At 34.3% G+C, this 22,294-nt stretch overlaps 1 protein-coding gene across 3 annotated transcripts in view; it reads right to left on the bottom strand.

The window, feature by feature from the left end:
- The window catches only part of LOC149797817 (prestin-like), a 102,414-nt gene that overhangs the window by 36,187 nt on the left and 43,933 nt on the right, over nt 1-22,294 (bottom strand). For all 3 annotated transcript variants that reach the window (XM_089962813.1, XM_089962814.1, XM_089962815.1), the window contains exons 3-9: nt 17,463-17,861; nt 15,398-15,508; nt 13,544-13,791; nt 9,819-9,983; nt 5,938-6,093; nt 3,188-3,270; nt 2,031-2,178 (exon numbers count right to left, since the gene is read on the bottom strand). In XM_089962813.1, the coding sequence (XP_089818939.1) occupies nt 2,031-2,178; nt 3,188-3,270; nt 5,938-6,093; nt 9,819-9,983; nt 13,544-13,791; nt 15,398-15,508; nt 17,463-17,861 (1,310 nt within the window). The remainder of the gene's footprint in view (nt 1-2,030; nt 2,179-3,187; nt 3,271-5,937; nt 6,094-9,818; nt 9,984-13,543; nt 13,792-15,397; nt 15,509-17,462; nt 17,862-22,294) is intronic.

The following is a 22,294-nucleotide window of genomic DNA, read 5'->3' as shown; positions in this document are numbered from 1 at the left end:
CATGCGGATTTAACAAGTGATGTAATTTCTATGTACATGTGTGCAAAGTGATATAACTCCAAATCTCAGCCTTGTGGTAATTTTTGGAATTATCCAACAGTTACTAAATAGAATAAACTATGTCACTCTGTTGTCTGAGGAAAATAGACTAGCCCATAGTGTATGCAATCTGGCTCCATGTTTCAGTTCGAAAACTCTGTTATGCATGAAATGTGCAGACAATGCCAGTGTTAGGGCCACTCTGGTCACAGTCAGGTTAGAAATTCTAAATCAGTGAATGAAATGACTAAGTTCTGTACATATTTTATCACACTAAATATTTGTGTTATTCAAATCTATAAGGAAGTACAGTACAAACAAATGGAGATTAATGCAAAAACTATAGCTGTATTCAGACATTTCTGTCATAGACTGTATTCATCTGTAGAAAGTGCAATAACTAAATAATGTGCAAAATACAGGTGATGAACACGCTTCAAGGCAATAAATCAAAAACTGTGGTATTAGTTGCACTAAAAATATTGTGTCATGCACTTCTTCATTGGTATAACAGTACCCAGGTGTCATGCACTCCATCATGTGTATAACAGTACCCAGGTATAACAGTACACACAGTGGTCAGAGCTTAGGTTGAAGGGAACATTGTATTCACAGATAAACAACAAAAATAGCTATGACTGGCGCATTATGTATGAGTGGTAGTTTCTGTTAGACTTAACAAAAAAGGAGAGTATCTAGGCAAAATGTGAGAGTATGTTAATTTATATCTAGATCATATTTTGTATCTTCTATATATATAGAAAATGTGATACATACAAATGAAAATATACCTGTTGCAACCAGATAACTCTTACCCATTTATTTCCAGCAGAGTTATCTCTCTTAAATGTAAACAGAGCATATGGTTCTGTACTTGTTAACCTAACATTATACTCTATGATAGTGTGTGAGACACATTGAGGTAGGATAAAAAGTATATTTATTTCACAAAATATTAGCACTGAGGTCTTTGGAAAAACAATTGGTACTGTGACATCATCAAGATACTATACAAAAAGGGCAATAACTCTAAAACAACTCCGAGCAAACTTGTCTGCTGGCATGTGCATCTTCATGTGTTGATCATAGAAATCCAATACATTATATGAGAGATTAGATGGATTTGCAAGATTTTGTCATATAATGAATCCATCTATGAGTCAAAACTCAATAACTCTTTAAAAAATTACCAGTACAAAGTAATCAGTCCATTTGTACATCTGCTGAGGACAACAATATTTTGGTCAAGTTTCATGGCAATCAATCCATCAAAAACTGCATTACTAGTTGAGCTAATGATATTGGGTGATTCGCTGCATCAAACTACAAGACATCAAGGGCACTGACTCTAAAGAAAAATGTAGCATTCAACTACAAGACAAAAAGGGCATTAACTCTAACATAAACTGCAGCTTTAAATGAGATATCAAGGGCATTAACTCTAACAAAAACAAGAACATTAAACTACAAGAAGTCATGGGCATTAACTCTAACAAAAACTAGAGCATTAAACTACAAGAAGTCGTGGGCATTAATTCTAACAAAAACTAGAGCATTAAACTACAAGACATCAAGGGCATTAACTCAACAAAAACTAGAGCATTAAACTACAAGACATCAAGGGCATTAACTCTGACAAAAACTAGAGCATTAAACTACAAGACATCAAGGGCATTAACTCTGACAAAAACTAGAGCAATAAACTACAAGACATTAATGGCAATAAATCACCAAAATGTGCAGGAGAACAGTGATCTGTTGATTTGTGTATCTTCCAGTGATGACAATAACATTTTAATATCCAGTTTCAAAACAATCTCTTAAAGTCTGCAGAACTAGGCAAACTAATGAGATTGGGTGCTGGATGGAAGAATGGACAGATGGACAGAATAAAGATCACTATATATCCACACATTCTCTATAAAGGCATGGGTATAAAATATTAAAGGTAGCAAGAGTGGAAAGGTTATGCTGCATTCATTCAATCTTACCTGATTTGCATCAAAACTGTAGGAATGTTTCTTAGCCATTAGTGCAGCAAGTGACACAGACTGGGCAAAGGCGATGATAGCAATGATGAAAATGTCAATAATGTACATGTCAATATGCACCATCCTGGGAAATGATGGGGTGGGTAAACTAAAAAACGAAATTTAGTATTTACAAATTAAAACTTCAACAGCTTAAACCTTCAATGAAATGAGAGATAAAATAAGAGCTCAGTAATTCTAATTAATAAGGTGTAATACTACTGTAAAGAATCTGCTTGGTCTTGAACACCGGTTCCAGTATGAGGCAACATTTTATACATAATTGTAAAAATACAACAATGTACAAAATTATGAAATGTAGACAAATAAGACGGTAAACACAAGAGATGGTGTGTGTGTGATTAGGATTTTTAACATAGCTTTAACAATTTTTCAGTCATATTGCTAAGATGTCTGCAGTGTGGCAGTTTATAGTGATGTCTAGCATTGGGGCATCATGCCGCAGACATGTAGCATGATGTCCCACCCAGTCACATTATCATGACACCAGGCCAACCAATCTTAACACTAACCTCTTAATGCTGAGTGCCTAGTGAGGCAGCTGTTAATATTTTTTGTAAGTCTTTGGTATGACTCAGCAGGGGTTTGAACCCATGACTGCCTGCATCCAAGGCGGATGCTCTAACCACTAGGCCATCCGAGCAGTCACACAAAAGAAGGTTTTCAATATACAACTTGACATGATTATAAATTGTGGCCATCATGCCTTATTGATTTTAACTACAATGATAAAATGGCAATGCATTTGGTTCTGACCTACAAAAGAAGAAACAGAAAGGGCCCCTAATTCCTTGATATAAAATGGTGTAACCATACATTATATTACAGATAATTCATCTATTCTGTGTTTTACTTAAGACAAATACCCTCTATCATAAAAGTCATATGAACAATACCCTCTATCTTAAATGTTATATGAACAATACTCTCAATCTTAAATGTCATATGAACAATGCTCTCTATCTTAAATGTTGTATCAACAATACCCTCTATCAAAAATGTCATATCAACAACACCCTCTATAATAAATGTCATTCAATCTTTTTTGAATGCATTAGACTAATTTCATGCAACAAAACTTGAAGAATATCATTTACCCAGCAGGGACTTTTCCAACAACTTTCACCTGGTGAGTTTCTGCCAAGTTAGCAAAATATGATACCACAGTTCCAAAGATCACCTGTGAACATATCAAAGACCAGAACAATTAATTTCTTCCAATCTTCTCCAAATCTGTGTGAATTTTAATGTTTACAAAGTACTCCCTTATTACAATGTGGTAATGTTTACACTCTCAATACAATGTTGTAATGTTTACACTCTCAACACAATGTTGTAATGTTTACACTCTCAATACAATGTTGTAATGTTTACACTCTCAACACAATGTTGTAATGTTTACACTCTCAATACAATGTTGTAATGTTTATACTCTCAATACAATGTTGTAATGTTTACACTCTCAATACAATGTTGTATTGTTTACACTCTCAACACAATGTTGTAATGTTTATACTCTCAATATGATGTTGCAATGTTTACACTCTCAATACAATGTTGTAATGTTTACACTCTCAATACAATGTTGTAATGTTTACACTCTCAACACAATGTTGTAATGTTTACACTCTCAATACAATGTTGTAATGTTTACACTCTCAACACAATGTTGTAATGTTTACACTCTCAACACAATGTTGTAATGTTTACACTCTCAACACAATGTTGTAATGTTTACACTCTCAATACAATGTTGTAATGCTTACACTCTCAATTCAATGTTGTAATGTTTACACTCTCAATACAATGTGGTAATGTTTACACTCTCAACACAATGTTGTAATGTTTATACTCTCAATACAATGTTGTAATGTTTATACTCTCAATACAATGTTGTAATGTTTACACTCTCAATACAATGTTGTAATGTTTACACTCTCAATACAATGTTGTAATGTTTACACTCTCAATACAATGTTGTAATGTTGACACACTCAACACGATGTTGTAATGTTTACACTCTCAATACAATGTTGTAATGTTTACACTCTCAATACAATGTTGTAATGTTTACAATCTCAATACAATGTTGTAATGTTTACCCTCTCAATACAATGTTGTAATGTTTACACTCTCAATACAATGTTGTAATGTTGACACACTCAACATGATGTTGTAATGTTTACACTCTCAATACAATGTCGTAATGTTTACACTCTCAATACAATGTTGTAATGTTGACACACTCAACACGATGTTGTAATGTTTACACTCTCAATACAATGTTGTAATGTTGACACTCTCATTACAGTGTTGTAATGTTTACACTCTCAATACAATGTTGTAATGCTGACACACTCAACATGATGTTGTAATGTTTACACTCTCAATACAATGTTGTAATGTTGACACACTCAACACAATGTTGTAATGCTGACACACTCAACACGATGTTGTAATGTTTACACTCTCAATACAATGTTGTAATGTTTACACTCTCAATACAATGTTGGAATGTTTACCCTCTTAATACAATGTTGTAATGTTTACACAGTGCTCTCATGAATTTTTTTAATGTTTACACAGTAATCCTTTAATAAAATATTGTAATGTTTACACAGTAATCCTTCATTAAAATACTGTAATGTTTACATAGTGATCCTTCATTAAAATATTGTAATGTTTACACAATAATCCTTCATTAAAATATTGTAACGCTTACAAAGTAATCCTTCATTAAATTATTGTAATGTTTACACAGTAATCCTTCATTAAAATATTGTAACGTTTATACAGTAATCCTTCATTAAAATATTGTAATCTTTACATATTGCTCCCTCATTATAGTGTTATATTGTTAATACCTTGCTCCCTCTTAAAATGTAATATTTACACAATGATCCCTTGTTAAAATATCATGATGTTTACACAATGCTCCCCCACGAAAATGTTGTTCTGTTTACAGTGTTCTCACAAGAAAATGTTATAATATTTACACAGTGCTCACTAATTAAAATATTGTAATGTTTAAACAGTGATCTCTTATGAAAATGTTACAATGTTTACACAGGGTGCTTGTGTCTGTTTGAATAATATTTTACAGTATTAGCGATCTTCCATTATCTGGACATCCATTTATGCATATAAAATCTGTGTTTCCTTTGAATTCTGGACCATCAGAATTTGACTGTGTTGACTCAACCATACTTATAAATACCCTTGGCTAAAACATTTGAAATGAATGTCATAATACTTCTTCTAATGTATATTTTAAGTATGTTTGAAAGAATGAAATATCAATATATATGTAGGTACTTCCAGAAATGGCAATCACCTCTGAAATTTTTGGATCACTGCATTTTACCTAAATTCAAATTCAGTCAAACAATATGATCAAATTTGTGCATGCCAAATTCTTGCTGTAGTATTGGTATGATTTCATTCAGAATATAATATGGATCTCCCCACCCCCACAGTCTCCCCCACCCCATAAAACAGTCATTACACAAGTATTTATATCCATCTATCAACCTGTCTGTCTGTCTGTGATTATCTATTATGTAACTACTGAAAAGTATTAATGAGTTACTAATTAATGAAAAATATGAATCTGTACAATTTATAAATAGAAAAACAAGACAAAGACAATTTCACCATAAATGATTACTCAACATAAAATTTGTTTACTTAATACATCTGGCAATTATTTCAATTTGCTCAAGTATAAAACATGTATTTGACAACAAAATAAAGTGAATAATTTGTATTTGCAAAAGAATTCTGGAGAAAATGTCAGACTTTAATTACTGGGATTTGTAAAAGCTTTGTGATTGCAGTATAATCTTACCACAATAAGCTCAATCGGTATTGGAATCTTCAATTTGGACTTGTACTTCTGGTTAATGTACACTTTTACCACATAAAGTATTGTTATGCAGATGACCGATATCACAAATGGCATATAGTTGGTCTGGCTGATATGTTCAAATATGTAGATATAGGTCTACAGAAGAAACAAGAAAAAATATACATGTAATGCTACCAGCCAAAATTCTACAGCTGTGATTATTCTTTTTATTTATTATTTCATATGAGATAAGTGTGAAATCACGAGCAATATTTTTTTTATATAATTACATTAGTAAGAAGAAACTTCCAGGAATTTATATCTCCACCCACATCCCACCCCACACTTTCTTTAGAAGTATGGGAGTGTAGTATTTCAGAAAAATGGGCAGGATGACAGTTGTGATTTAGTAAATGAGTTAAGGAGACACTAACTGATGATGTAGAGCACTGACAAACACTGACAAAAACAGATGACTTAAAATGCTGACACTAAATGATGTAAAACACTGTCACTAAATGATGATGTAGACCACTGACACTAACTGATGATGTAGACCACAGACACTAACTGATGGTGTAGACCACAGACACTAACTGATGATGTAGACCACAGACACTAACTGATGATGTAGACTACTGACACTAACTGATGATGTAGACCATAGACACTAACTGATGATGTAGACTACTGACACTAACTGATGATGTAGAACACAGACACTAACTGATGATGTAGACCACAGACACTAACTGATGATGTAGATTACTGACACTAACTGATGATGTAGACCACTGACACTAACTGATGATGTAGACCACAGACACTAACTGATGATGTAGACCACTGACACTAACTGATGATGTAGACTACTGACACTAACTGATGATGTAGACCACTGACACTAACTGATGTAGAACACTGACACTAACTTATGATGTAGAACACTGACACTAAATGATGTAGAATACTGACACAAACAGATGATGTAGAACACTGACACTAAACAATGTAGACCACAGACACTAACTGATGATGTAGACCATAGACACTAACTGATGATGTAGACTACTGACACTAACTGATGATGTAGAACACAGACACTAACTGATGATGTAGACCACAGACACTAACTGATGATGTAGACTACTGACACTAACTGATTATGTAGACCACTGACACTAACTGATGATGTAGACCACAGACACTAACTGATGATGTAGACCACTGACACTAACTGATGATGTAGACTACTTACACTAACTGATGATGTAGACCACTGACACTAACTGATGTAGAACACTGACACTAACTTATGATGTAGAACACTGACACTAAATGATGTAGAACACTGACACAAACAGATGATGTAGAACACTGACACTAAACAATGTAGACCACTGACACTAACTGATGATATTAAACACTGACACTAAATGATGATGTAGAACACAGACAATTAAATTAAGGTGAGGTCTCATCCTTAATATGGATTCAGAAAAGAAAAACACAATTAAGAGATATTCTGAAGAAATAAAAGTATGTGGGTCCACATTTCAGCTGCCAAAACTTCAATAAATAATCAAGCTAAATGCTGAAAATCAAATTCTGCAGAGGTTATATCAATATAAAGCTGAATATAAAAATCTTTTGAAATCTAGTATAATTGAGGGAATTACTAATCAGAAATAAAAGTAGCAGGTCCAACAATAAGGGGTTATAAAAAATTATGCAGAGCAATGAAATTTAGGAATTACAGCTCTTCCTGAAATAATGACATAGCCTGCTGATAATCAAATTCACCCAGGATTTATTACAATGGATATTAAAGTGATAAATATCAGTGCACTGTACAACAAAGTTCTTAATTAATAAGCAGTACATCAGTGCATCCCCTCAAGTACTCCCCATGCACTCTTTAAACTTTCTCAGTCTGATCACTAAATTATTAAATGACATTTTGTATTCACTTTTTGCTATGTTGTTGAAACAGAGGAAAAATTAACTTTCAAACACATTGCAGTTTTCAAATCATCTGCTCTCGGAAATTATTTGATAATAGGATTTAGCCTCAAATCACAGAAGTATGATGGATGTGGCAAAGTTTTATGTTGTGCTTCTTCAAGATGCCAGACATGAAAGCAGGTTAAAGTCATACATGCCAAGACTCCAGGACTGTCTGGTAGTCTTTTGATTTTGATACCAATCTTTTGGACAACCGATTTACCTACAAAAACTCCTGGAAATTACAAATCTGCAGAGCATAGGTATTTCATGTTAAAACATCTGCCAAACACAGGTATTTCCAGCTAAAACAACATCCACCATGCATAGTTATTTCCAGCTAAAACAACATCCAACAAGCATAGGTATTTCCAGTTAAAACAACATCAACCAAGCATTTGGTATTTCCAGTTAAAACAACATCCAACAAGCAGTTTTTTCTAGCTTAAACAACATCCAACAAGCAAAGTTATTTCCAGTTAAAACAACATCCAACAAGCATAGTTATTTCCAGTTAAAACAACATCCAACAAGCATAGTTATTTCTAGCTAAAACAACATCCAACAAGCATAGTTATTTCCAGCTAAAACAACATCCAACAAGCAGTTTTTTCTAGCTTAAACAACATCCAACAAGCATAGTTATTTCCAGCTAAAACAACATCCAACAAGCATAGTTATTTCTAGCTAAAACAACATCCAACAAGCATAGTTATTTCTAGCTAAAACAACATCAACCAAGCATTTGGTATTTCCAGTTAAAACAACATCAACCAAGCATTTGGTATTTCCAGTCAAAACAACATCAACCAAGCATTTGGTATTTCCAGTTAAAACAACATCAACCAAGCATAGGCATTTCCTTCCAGTTAAAACAACATTCAAAAGACTGTTTATGACTATCATAATCCATCAATCAAGTTATCAACCTAATAACCAATTATGGCATGCAACATGCGCTGATGCATTTATTATGCACATAAGTTGTTCTATTCATCAATAATTTAATACTGAGTAATGTGTCATGTATAACAGATTTCAGGCAAACTGACATGTTTAAAACAGTTCTTGAACTATTTGGAAACATAATCATTTTGGTACCATGATGAAACATATTCTAACAAATTTAAACAAAAATATGCCTTTGGAAAAAAAAGAAACATGCTTGTAAGTTGAACATTGTTTGGATAGATAAATTTAAATGTGAAGCGCAGTGAAAATAACATATAAGAAAATTAATCAAGTTGAGTTATCTTACTTACTGTAGTTAATTTATATAGTTTTGTTATGACATGCACTTTCAAACTTTGCTTTATGATAAAAATGGTTGTTATACTAATCTCCCTGATTTTGATCCAATCTCCTGCATTGTGAACACCGATCTGAGACTCCCTCATTCTGACCCAATCTCCTAGATTGTGAACACTGATCTGAGACTCCCTCATTCTGACCCCATCTCCTGCACTGTGAACACTGATTTCCCTCATTATGACCCAATCTCCTGCATTGTGAACACTGATCTTTCTGATTCTGACCCAATCATTACAGAACATCATTTTGTCTATTGATTGACATTAAATTTATTTACAGATTCCAAGAAAAAATGCTCAGGCAAAATATTTTGAACTACAGCTCAAAATAATATCAGTAAAATCTGGTTAAAATTGAATAATGCATAAGGGAGATTTTATGCAGAAACATGTAATACTTATATAATTTTTTGTAGTCAATGTCTAGAGATTGGATTATAGAATTAAATGCAGATTAAAACACAAGTGACAACTTTTCAATAAATTTACTAATGTTACAAGTCCATAAATAACATTATTAACTGGGAACAGAAAGATTTGTTGGTTTCTATGAAAATTCTATTTTACCTGTATGATCTGAAACATGCCATCAGACCTGGGAATTTTTAGGCCAAATATGTATTTGACTTGACTGGTGAAAACATGGACAGCACAACCAGTTGTGAATCCACTGACGAGAGCATCTGACATGTATGTTGTGACAAATCCCAGGTGACAGATACCCATCAAAATCTGTGGTAATAATAATAATAATAATAGTAATAAAAATAGTAATAATTATTATCATTATTTACCTCACCATTATCATCATTGTCTTGGTTGTCACTGTTCTAACAGCAATCATCCTATTATCATCATAGATGTTGCAGCAACAGTAACAAGAGTGTAATCAACAACTGAATAGCTTAGCACGTCTACATAGCTTTTATTAGTATCCATAGCAATTATCACCAATAATTATCATGCAAAATGTAGATTTAGAATAACCTGATTCTGAGAATGAAATGTTGACCATAAAACAATAAAAACAAATGTTTTTTTTCTATGATATCCAAGAGAATATACTATAATGGGTTTGTAAATACTAGAGAATATTTTTTTTTAAATTTATAACCATTATTCTCAAGATATGCTTCAGAAACTATTATTACTATCTGCTCCATGAAACCAGATTTTACGTGGATGATGTCACAGTCTTTGAGTAGCCATAGAGTGAGGGTCAGTATTGTTATTATTAGCAATATAGTTCATGCATTAGTAATTACATTGATTAGCCACTATATATGAGGCCTCAAATGAAACAGATGAAGTCCATTCATATAATTCCATATTCATTCACTTGTTACAATACACAGTTAACATGTTGATGGTAACCTACCACAATATATACAATGGGTAGTCATTAATATGAAAAGTGTAACACCAAATAAGCAAATTTATTCCTACTTTCCAACTAAGCTAGTCAAAAAGGGTCTTCTGTGTAGTCTAAGATCTAAGTTGGAAAAATCTATGTGGTCACGAGCTAAATATAAATACTTAACTTCTGTTAGTAAAGTATACAATTCAGGTCACAGTGACCATCTTTAGTTTTAATGATGGTGTACTATAGTATGTTTCATGATTCTAACACAAAAACCATCCAATGCATGACCTTTAAACACAGAAGTTCAAAAACATTACAAAAGTATGAAATATATGTCACGGAAGAAGAAAAAAATTTAAATTAGGATGCAGTTGTTTATGAAGATGTATCTGCACACCAAATTTCATGATTCTAGTAGGATAGCATGCATACAGCATGTCAAAAACTCTTATGGTCATCTGCTAGTTAAAAACCTATGCCAGTAAAATTACTGTAAAATGTAAGTCACAGTGACCTTTATTTGTTGTAAGGGTGTGATGCTAATACTCTAGATGCAATCAGTGTACTGATTCTGATATAAACTGAGCTTGAGAAATAAATTAAAGACACAAAAGATACTCAGAGTCAGTAAAACATATAGTATGATTCACAGTGACTTATTGTAGTAATACATGTAAAGTATTTGTCAACAAGTATTCCTTCACCAAGTTTCATGATTCCCAGTATAACAGAATTATTATTTCTGGGTGAGTAGTGATGCACAACTGGCAGCCATAATGGATGCACAACTGGCACTATTTTCATTTACGACCAACTAGGTACAGGTAAACCACCGATTTTCTTGCAACAGATGGTCCAGCACCTCTTCTAATCCAGACAAAATTACGAGAGGGAATTTGAAATTCCTGACACTGCCATTTTAGTTTATTGGTCATGCACTCACTTGGATTGTTTACACTGCAGTTGTTGGTGGTGATACTTGTATCTGTATGATTTTTAGCTTATTTTACTTACATTTGACCCAAGCCATGCCTTCTAAGAAAGATGCAAGTGTCAGTGGTGTGTGTCAAGCGTAAACACCAGTCAATAATGAAACCAAAGTAAAGTAGAACTGTTGAAAAAACTGGACCATGGTGTTTCTGTGCAAAAGCTGTGCAACACATATGGTACTGATTCATCAACTGTTTATGATATAAAGAAACAGAGGGACAAAATAGTGAAATTCTATTCAGACAGTGATTCCAAGAAATAAATGAACATTAGAAAAAACTATAAAAGATGGTAAGAGTACTGAGCATGACCGAGTGATGAGGGAATGGTTTCGACACTGTCGGAGTGACGGAGTGGACTTGTCAGGCAGGATGGTAATGTACCAGGTTCAGCTGTTTCATAAAGAACTTAAGTAGAACATGAGTGTGACTATAGTGAAGGATGGCTTCAAAGGTTCAAGAAGCGTCATAGAATTTCCATGCATAAAGTGTGTGGAGAAAAATGGTCTGTAGACCACAAAGGAGCTGCCCAGTATGTGGAGAAATTTCAGAAGCTTGTAGTTGATGAGCACCTCAGTCCTGAGCAGGTCTATAATGCAGATGAAACTGCATTATATTGGCAATGCGTGACCTCGATTGGTCCAGCAAAACTGTTAATCCCGCAAGGCTTTGGAACCAAGGGTGCCGGAAAATTGGTGGTTTACCTGTATCATAAGAAGTCTATTGGTGACAACTCGATATTGATATAGTCATCCATTTGGACTGGAGTAGAGATAGCAATATTTTCCAGACATGACTTTCCATTCGGAGGTAATTACAAAGATTTTTAAGATGGATGCTCTTATCTTCTAGTGAAAAAACCACATCAATATGACTTTCTGTTAAAGGAGAGTTGTGATGGCAAAACATTTAATATGGCTGTTATGGTGGCAAAATTGTATGTCATATCAGTACCATTTTTATTTAGAACCATCTGGACATCATAAGAAGTGTTTTAGTGAAAATCCCATGTTGATATGACCATCCACTCAGGGGTAATGATAATAAAATTTTCAAGATGGCTGCAGTCATGACCATATTGGACATAGATCAGAATCATCTTCATTCAATACCAATTAAGCAAAATAAATGTCTTTTATTGAAAACCCAAAGTTAATCTGATCATCCATGTAATATTAGCAATAACAAAATTTTCAAGATGGCTGCCAGGGTGGACAAATATATTAGACAAAAAACTGGTACCATTTTCATTCAGGACCAACTAGACATCATAAAAAATCTTTAAATGAAAACTCCATTATCAAAAGATTATCCATTCATGTGGTGTAGTGATAACAGGATTTTCAAGATAACTGCCACAGTGGTCATACTGGAAACCAGATTGGAACTATTTTAATTTAGGACCAACTAGGCATCATATCAAGTCTTGTACTGAAAATCCCAGGTTGATATGACAATCCATGTAAGAGGAATAGTGATAACAAGACTTGGAAGACAACCATCATGATGGCCATATTAGAGGTTAGATCATCAATGATGTACAGGTGGAGTAGCTCTGAAAAGATTTTCAAGATGGCCACTATGATGGCCATATTAGATGTCTGAGCAGCACTGTTTACATTTAAGGCCAACAAGACCAAGGGATGAATATGTAAAGTTTCAAGGCAATTCTACAAGTACCTTAAAAGGAGAAATGATAATAAACTTGTGTTAACATGTGGCCAGACAACAGATGATTGATGAACAACAGACATCGGACAACAAACCATCACATAAGCTCTCTGGATCCATGACCAGTAGAGTTAAAAATGGAAAACCAATAAGAAGAAAAGCATTATTTTGACAAGAGAAATCAAGTTGTTGATCAAATTTTTACCCTTCTAGGAATTAGTTTGTGCCATTGATACATGTAGCTACTACCAGGGGAATATTCTTGTTACCTGTACGATGCCAACCAAGAAAGAGAGGGAAGTGGCAATGGCAATCTTGACATCATCTGGAAGTCTACTTTTGATGAAGGGCTGTAAAGGCTGTCTGGTAGACATGACGAAGGCAGAGAGGTTCTCTGTGCCAGATCCATTGTAAAAGCTAGTGTTGCCATTTCCGACAACTCCCTCATATACAATGTCTGAATCATAGACTCTTGCAATGACCGACCCTACCAGCAAACTTATAACAGCAACGGTACCTGGAAGGAAAAATGGAGTATTATGCACATGCAATAGTAGGTGCCCACCCACCCCTTAAACACAAATATGCAACATTTTCATGAGAAGAAAATATGTTAGCATTTTAATTTCAAAATTGTGATATATTTCATGATTACTACAAATCAAATTATATGATTTATATGATGTGCTTATTAAAAAGTATAATAGCTCTGTGTGTGTGTACATGTGTGTGTTTGTGTGTGTGCAAATTCCTTTCCATGAAAATCATCAAGTTGCCTGGCATTCTGATAAACAAACAAATCTGAAACTAATCCTATCATTTGTTTCCATAACTTAATGATGTAAAATAAATAGGACAACAAAATATCTGAATCTGCATTTATAACATTTAGTTGCATTTAGTTCTAACATGCATGAATACAGAAAAAAAAGCCTAAAATAATATATTCTGACATGGTCAATCACCAAAACAAAAATAACCATACCAAAACAACAAAATTTCCTTCAACTAAAGGAGTTTTCCTTTAAACAATTAAACTGCTTAAGATTTTTTTTTGTTCCTTGTGAAACTCTTGTGTTATATATATTTAATTAATATTATATGCTTGACCTCTGTTTGTGATTAAGAGTACCTGACTAATGTCATGTTTTGCTTTCCTCGTTTTTGTCATGTTTATAAAAGGTTAACAAGATCTTTCTTAAAAATAAAGAATAAAGTTCAAGGCCTAAACTTTTTTACAAATATTTTTATGGAGATTCTATTTGGTCTTCGGTAAAATTATATATGAATATAAAGGTTTTGTAAACAAAATCTTCACTCCTGTTTCATATCAGTCTTTGGTAATCTAGAGCCTTTAGTTGTGTTCAGATATAATTTAAGAAAAATTGTTTATTTAAATTACTAATTGGAAGAACAAAGTGCTAATTGTGTTTTTGTTTTTGGACTAAACCACAACATAGGTTTAGTGTGATTTCTTTAAAAGACATTCTGGTTTATATCATTGTGATACATCAAGACTATTGGTACATCAACATATTCAAGATTATTTGCACATCAGCACATTCAAGAATATTGCTAAATTAGCACTTTCAAGATTTCTGGAATTCATTTAGAACATTCTATACTTTTGGACTTGTCATAGAACATTTAGGATTATTTGAGATCTAAATGACAAAACTGTATGAGTCGTTTGCAATTTCACTTTGTTTTCTTAGGATAGGAAAAAAACTGTTGAGTTTTACTACGCTTGTAGGTTTAGCTCTTTCTGATACTTAGTTTAAGACCACAGAGTTGCAACACTAGTGAAAAATAGTTAAGTTTATGGAATCCAACTTTGAAAACATAAGATGGTTAAACCTCTCCAAGTAAACCATGGTACCAAACACTCAGACAAGATGAGCCACCCGGTGTTGTTACGTAATGTTTCACACATAGTTCGACTTTTTTCGGGTCAACTGTCAAACAAAATGTTGAATAAATAACGACGGAATGACAGATGATGGTAGGCAGCAGAGCCTTAATAATAATAATCAATTAATCAATTATTTTTTACATGCCATCGAAAAAAATATCATCATTAAATTTAACTAACTAACGATGACTTTCCAAGATTCTGTACTCACCCATAGATATATGTCTAGATGTTCCCAACAAGAAATAGATGAGTACCGGGAAGAAAGACATGTATAGTCCAACAACGGGAGGTAACTCCGCCAGCATCGCATAGGCCATACCTGAATAGTGACAAAGTTAATAACAATAAAAATCTTAACAACGGTAAGGTGTTTTTATTTAATGCTTAACGCTATTTTTTAAAACACATAATGGGTTATACAAGAAGGCCAGTATATGCAGTGAATGAAAAACGTTGGACGATCCCTGGAAGAAAACGACTCACGGGAAGCTACTGCCAAGCCTTTTCACGTAACCACGTCGATCTAGCCGAGATTCCAACAAACGTTGACATAGATGAGGTGTGCGAGCGATCAGTAAAGGCGATTTACGGAATCATGTACATGCATACATACATACATACATACATACATACATACATACATACATACATCGGCTGCATCGGTTGCATTATTATTACCAAAATCGTCTTGGTAGCTATTCTTCTTTCAGCTATCAAAATTTCACTATTTGCTCTCTCTCTCTCTCTCTCTCTCTCTCTATATATATATATATATATATACACACACACACACACACACACACACACACACACACACACACTGCTGTCGGGCATTTCTGCGCACCTAAGGTTTTCGTTTCCAGTACTGAAGCAAAACGCTTACCGAATTCGAGCGATTGACAAAAATAAAATACAGCAATGTTCAAAATAATATTAATTTTGGACACAGGGGATTCCACCACCCTGTTTTTCCTGACTCGCGATATGTCGGCCTATTCTGCGCATAGCTTTGAAAAGATGTAATGTTTATCCATCTTGCTATAGAAATGAAATATATTACTTTGGACTGTTTATGTCAGCAGTTCAGTCGAGTAATTAGGTCGGGTTTATAGCTAATTTTACAAAATTCAACGTAAAAATGCCAATAAATGGCAAGAGATATTAAGCAAACTAAATCGATCTTGTAAAAAAGTTAGTAAAGTTCAACATTTTATGAAAAATAAGCTATTACATGGAAGAGAAATAACAATGAATAGGATGTAATGTGTTTACAACGTCTTGTTGATGGGGGAGATTACTACAGGATTTAGAAACAGTCTATACGCCGGGTAATTTGTTGAGAATTTATGTTATAACGGCAAATAGACACGTTGGGTAGCAGACGATTTTGTGTGGGACAACTTCTTGCAAAACTGGAAACTTGGATTAAAATAGCTTTGTTTTATGGTACAGATTTCCATCTTTTATTCAATGTATTTATTTGTATGATTCTAAAAGATGCCTAGTAAATCGAATTTTCTGGGTTACCGGTTCAAGAAGGTCATGGAGTGGGTCTTCACGTTGCCATCTAGAAATCACCTTTTTATGTGCATTTCGAGTCTTAATTTGGGATATGTTTGTATACTTTATGAATATCACTTTTCTTAATTAATGTATGATTCTTCTTTCTTGATCAAATGTTTACAGAAATGACGTATCGTTGCGCAGAATTACTCGACGCGCAGAATAGGCCGACATGCGATATATATATATATATATATATATATATATATATATATATATATATATATATATATATATATATATATATATATATATATATATATATCGAATACTGTAACATATCAGCATTTTTTAAGCCATAAAAAGTATGTATCGAACAATACATTGGAGGTACGATCGCAAGTTTTACTGGGATAATCCGGAAAACTGCAATTGAATATAAAATGCTGTTTCAGGTAAGTATCATAAAATCACGAGAAAAAATACTGAATAATATGTTTCAGGTGCCCAAAGAAAATCTACAGAAGTTTTAATTCGAGATGCGAAAACAAAACCATATGAGCTATGTAATTTTAGGCTCTACAACGCTAAAAAGCAAAACAAAAATTCAAAAAGCTGCTTCAACTTCAACTCAGATAGATTAATTTAAGGAAAGAAAGGTTATTCTACGTCATAATATGGAGTTATAATAAACATACAGAAAGAAAGAGAGGGATGACGACGAAGACGTACAGGATATATGAATTCAAATCGTTATATTATCTACTTACCCTGTGGTAACTGCATAATTCCAACAGTCAAGCCGGCAGCAAGGTCGTTTGGTAGGTCCGTCTTCCAATTATACTTCGTCATTATTCTGTAAACTGGAAATAATTTGTCCAGGCATTTCCGTCTTCTATCTGGCTTACATGAGCAGCAGGAACTTGCCTCTTTCCGAATGAGATCCGGTAAACTTTCTGGGGGATCATTCGGTAGTCTATAGCTTTCTCTATAGTCCGCCGTCTTTTGAGTCTTTGGTTTTTGTTCCTGAAATTTAGATGCGTCCACGGAAGTGAGTTCCACAGGCGGTGTTGTACCGTCCATGTCCATTATAACGCGGTACGTTGGACAACTCATGAGGTTGGCTTCAAAACGGCGGCGTCTTGAATTTCGACAGGCCGGGAAAAGATCTGTATTAAGTATGCATCAATGAAAACATTAGTCTTGGCCTATAACATGAAATACTTCTCTCAAAAATGACATATTTTAGTGATCTTAGTTCAGAAATCAAAAGCGTTTTATTCTTCAATGTTAACATTCGTTTCGCCATGACTCTATGACATTGTCACAAATAGCGTTTAGGCAGATAGCTCTTATGTGTGTGTGTGTGTGTGTACGCATGCATGTGTGTACGTATGAGTGTGTGTGCGCGTGCGTGCGTATGCATGTATGAATGTTTCACGGCACTACAGCCAAAAGTGGTTTTAACGCTTTAACCAAAAGTTAATAAATTATCCAAAACTTGTAGCTCTACTCGCATGCTGTTAAATATATCTGAACTTTTGTAAACCCTCTAATTGACACACTGTTATTTATTTATGGATTGTTGTTTTTTTATTGCAAAGTTCGTTTCTTGGGGGAGGGATAATTTCTAGGCGACACAATTATATAAAGATAAAATTCAGATGTCAGGCCGCTCCGGTGGCCTAGTGGTTAGAGCGTCCGCAACGGAAGCGGGAGGTCGTGGGTTCGAACCCCGGCCGAGTCATGCAAAAGGCTTACAAAAATGGTACTAACAGCTGCCTCGCTGTGCGCTCAGCATTAAGAGGTAAGTGTTAAGACTGGTTGGCCTGGTGTCAGGATAATGTGACTGGGTGGGACATCATGCTACATGTCTGCGGCATGATGCCCCAGTGGTAGACATCACTATAAGATGTCACATTGCAGACATCGTAGCGATATGACTGAAAAATTGGTAAAGCTACGTTAAAAATCCTAATCACACGCACACACAGATGTCAAATGCTAATTCAACTTAAATATGCACGTTGCCAGATTTATATTTGCTATATAAGCATTTTACGCGCTATTTCATACTTAAAAAGTATATTAATATTCAATGGAAACTGAATATTTATCCTGTAAAAATGGGCACTTATTACGTGAACAAATGATACTTGAATTGTTATATATATATATATATATATATATATATATATATATATATAGAGAGAGAGAGAGAGAGAGAGAGAGAGAGAGAGAGAGAGAGAGAGAGAGAGAGAGTAATTCTAACAACTGTGGATGCACTCCATACATGTGGAGGGGGATTTATTGACACGTATTATTCTCAAGCTCTGATTAGGTTAATATGTTGGTGTGGAGTCGACACAGGTAACATCAATTCAGCGTGTCATATGCGCCTTCGGTTATATGGGGCTCGGAGACACGCAACAGCCGTGACCAATAGATAATGTTCACTTTTATCAAAGAGACCTTCAGTCAACATCCCTTTCAATTTTGTCAATAAATATTTTGGTACCTTTGTTATAATGTAAAACAACAAATTATAAACTCGTCCATCGCAATATCAAGCCTTTAATTTCTGACCTGTGAATACATATTTATACTTAAAATAAAGACATGCATACAAAGTAACACGCATTATAGGAATACAAGTCAAAGTTACATTCTCTTTGCTGTAACCTTAACCTTGAGGCAGTGGGAGTGGCTATAATATGTGACACACCATCTTTTCTTGGTATACCACGATAAAATGATATCTTCTGTACTTCAAAGGTTATACTCCGGATACAAGTCACTAAATTCAATTTTCTTTGCCGTGACTTTGGGCATGGCTCTGGGACGCCAAAATGAAGTCTGTCCATAATATATAATAAGGAAAAGTTTAATTAAAATGTCTTTAGCGGTCAAAAAGACACACTCAGAACAATTGTGCAAGTCAAAAAGTTACACTTCCTTTGCCGCGACCTTGACCTCAAGACAGAGGGCGCAGCCTTGATACGAGGCACATAATTTACGCTTAATATATCAACAGCTAGTTTCCATACAATATCTGATGTGGGTCCAACGTTACAGTCCAGAAAAGGATACAATTCACTGAATCGCATTTTCCACTGCAATGGCCTTGAATTTAAGTAGGCACTTATTGAGATTGCGTATATAAGATAAGCAGCATACCGTCTCTTTATGATACATACATGGATCAAGTGTTATTTGAAGATGTTCAGTGATTGAAAATATACGCTACGGATATGGATATAAGTAAATAGTTACATTTTCCATTGTCATGACATTGACTCTATGGAGCAGGTTGCGCTAGAGTACGTAGTAGAGATGTGTAGCACAAAAACTTTTGTACCACAATATACCGCAGTTGTATTAGGGAACATCATTTCAATGTTCTGAGACCGGGGTATGCCTTTTTTTAAACTTATTTCCGTCTGTCAATACCTGGAAAAATATATTGCTCTGATGTATAGCAATATAGCACCATATTATATCCATGATATTATTTAGAGAAACAAATATTTACTTGAGATAAATGAAAAGAAAATGTTTAGGTTCAAAAGAAACGCATAACCTCCAGCCCACCACTATGATGAAATGCCCATTACTTTAGAGTAGATGAATTTTTTTGTTGTGTATTCTAATTGTTGCATACGTTGTAATCTAAATACTGCAACTAAAGTGGGATGATTAAGCTTACACTATAATTGATTTTATGAAAGACATCGTATTGACATTAGATAGCCTACTGATAAAAATAAAAAGTGTTTAAACTGAAGCCTACAATTTTCAAGCTACACTTACGATATAATGGGAAGAGGAACTTTGAGTGGGATGCCAACACCCATGTAAGATACCTATCAGAGTGGGCCAGTAAACATAAAGCACACTTCCTCAGCAACTAGAAAATATTTAGTGGACTTGAGAATTTACGTAAAGTTCAGACAGTAAGCATGTGTGCCTCTGAAAATCGTAAGATGATTCGCAGTCTTACGAAGGACATATGCTTAGCACATTCGAATACGACAGAAAACAACTAAAACATGACGCGTGTTATGTTTTGTATCTTTATGTTATATTTACTAATTCAAAATTTTTCTGAAAATTGGATTTGGCATGAATATGTTTTCCAACATTCCTTTTAGACACCGCGTTACTATACGTGACAAGTGTCAAACATGTGATTAAAGGATCAAAAAATATAATTATTTGTATTTTTCGCTATTAGTTTGTGACATATACAACCTTTTCGTAATATATATATATATATATATATATATATATATATATATATATATATATATATATATATATATATATATATATATATATATATATATATATATATATATATATTGTAGTATGTTCGCAAGAATAATGAAAACACGCTTAAAAACTTTTAGCACAATTCCTCGAAAATTCCGTATATTCCTTACTTATGGAAACTACCGACAATCCGAGACAGTAAAAAAGTACCGTGGTACGTACCACCGGAAGAAAAAAAAACACCGCGGTAATCCAGTATGCCGGTAATACCGCGCACGTCTAGTACGCAATTCGCCAGGTACTCACTTTCTATACTTATGCAAAACTTCATTTAAAGATTTTCACCTCTTTAATAATTATACTCGGACAAGGATACAAGTCACAGAATTGCATTTTTCCTGGTCGTGACCTCGACCTTGCCACAAGGGGCAATAATCACGAAGTTATGGGCCGGACGAGCAAATGTTCATAGACAAAGGGACGGACAAAGCCATAATATAATATGCCAGAATTAGGTCCGGCGTGTAAATTTGATCAATCGTACCAATATGATTGTCAGTCAAGTCTGACAAGACTTCTGAATATTACGCATGTCCGTCTCCAGCATCCATTTGAATGTGGACAACATAATGAATCTGAGATTTCTTGAGCATCCGCCTCGGATGCGGGAGGTCGCGTGTTCGAATCCCGGCCGAGTCATACCAAAGACTTATAAGAATGGTACTAACAGATGCCTCGCTACGCGTTCAAAATTAAGAGGTTAGTGTTAGGACTGGTCGGCCAGGTGTCACGATAATGTGACTGGGTGGGACATCATGTTACATGTCTGCAGCATGATGCTCGATTGCTATACATATTAACTGCCACACTGCAGACATCGTAGCGATATGACTGAAAAAATTGTTAAAGCGACATTAAAATTCAAAATCAGGTCAATTTAGTTACCAGTGTGCTTAGATCATGTACAATTTCCATAAGTACAATATCCAAAGAAATGTCAGCCACATTACATCAAAGCAGCATAGAGGTATACCAACATTCTCTCCATTATGCATGTTTCAAATGCAAACAACTTTACCTTACACCCGTCACTCTCTCAAAAGTACATGATAACTGGTGTTTATGAGGCGAGCTATCGGAATTCCAATGCCTATTTTAACAAAAATACTTTGGAATCAAAAGGACCAAATTCGAAAGGCCGACTAAAATGATGGAGTGTGAAAAACTAAACGAGCGATAGACTAGTTGCTCAGCGCTACGACGCAGGTGGTTCATCTATGGTCTGGACCATATTTTCATATATATTCTAGATAATAGAAATATACGTATT

This window comes from Sinohyriopsis cumingii, chromosome 6, assembly GCF_028554795.1.
Source record: "Sinohyriopsis cumingii isolate HCF-2022 chromosome 6, ASM2855479v2, whole genome shotgun sequence".
Taxonomy (NCBI): domain Eukaryota; kingdom Metazoa; phylum Mollusca; class Bivalvia; order Unionida; family Unionidae; genus Sinohyriopsis; species Sinohyriopsis cumingii.
The sequence above is the reverse complement of the archived record's forward strand: the minus strand, read 5'-3'. Positions and strand labels throughout refer to the sequence as shown.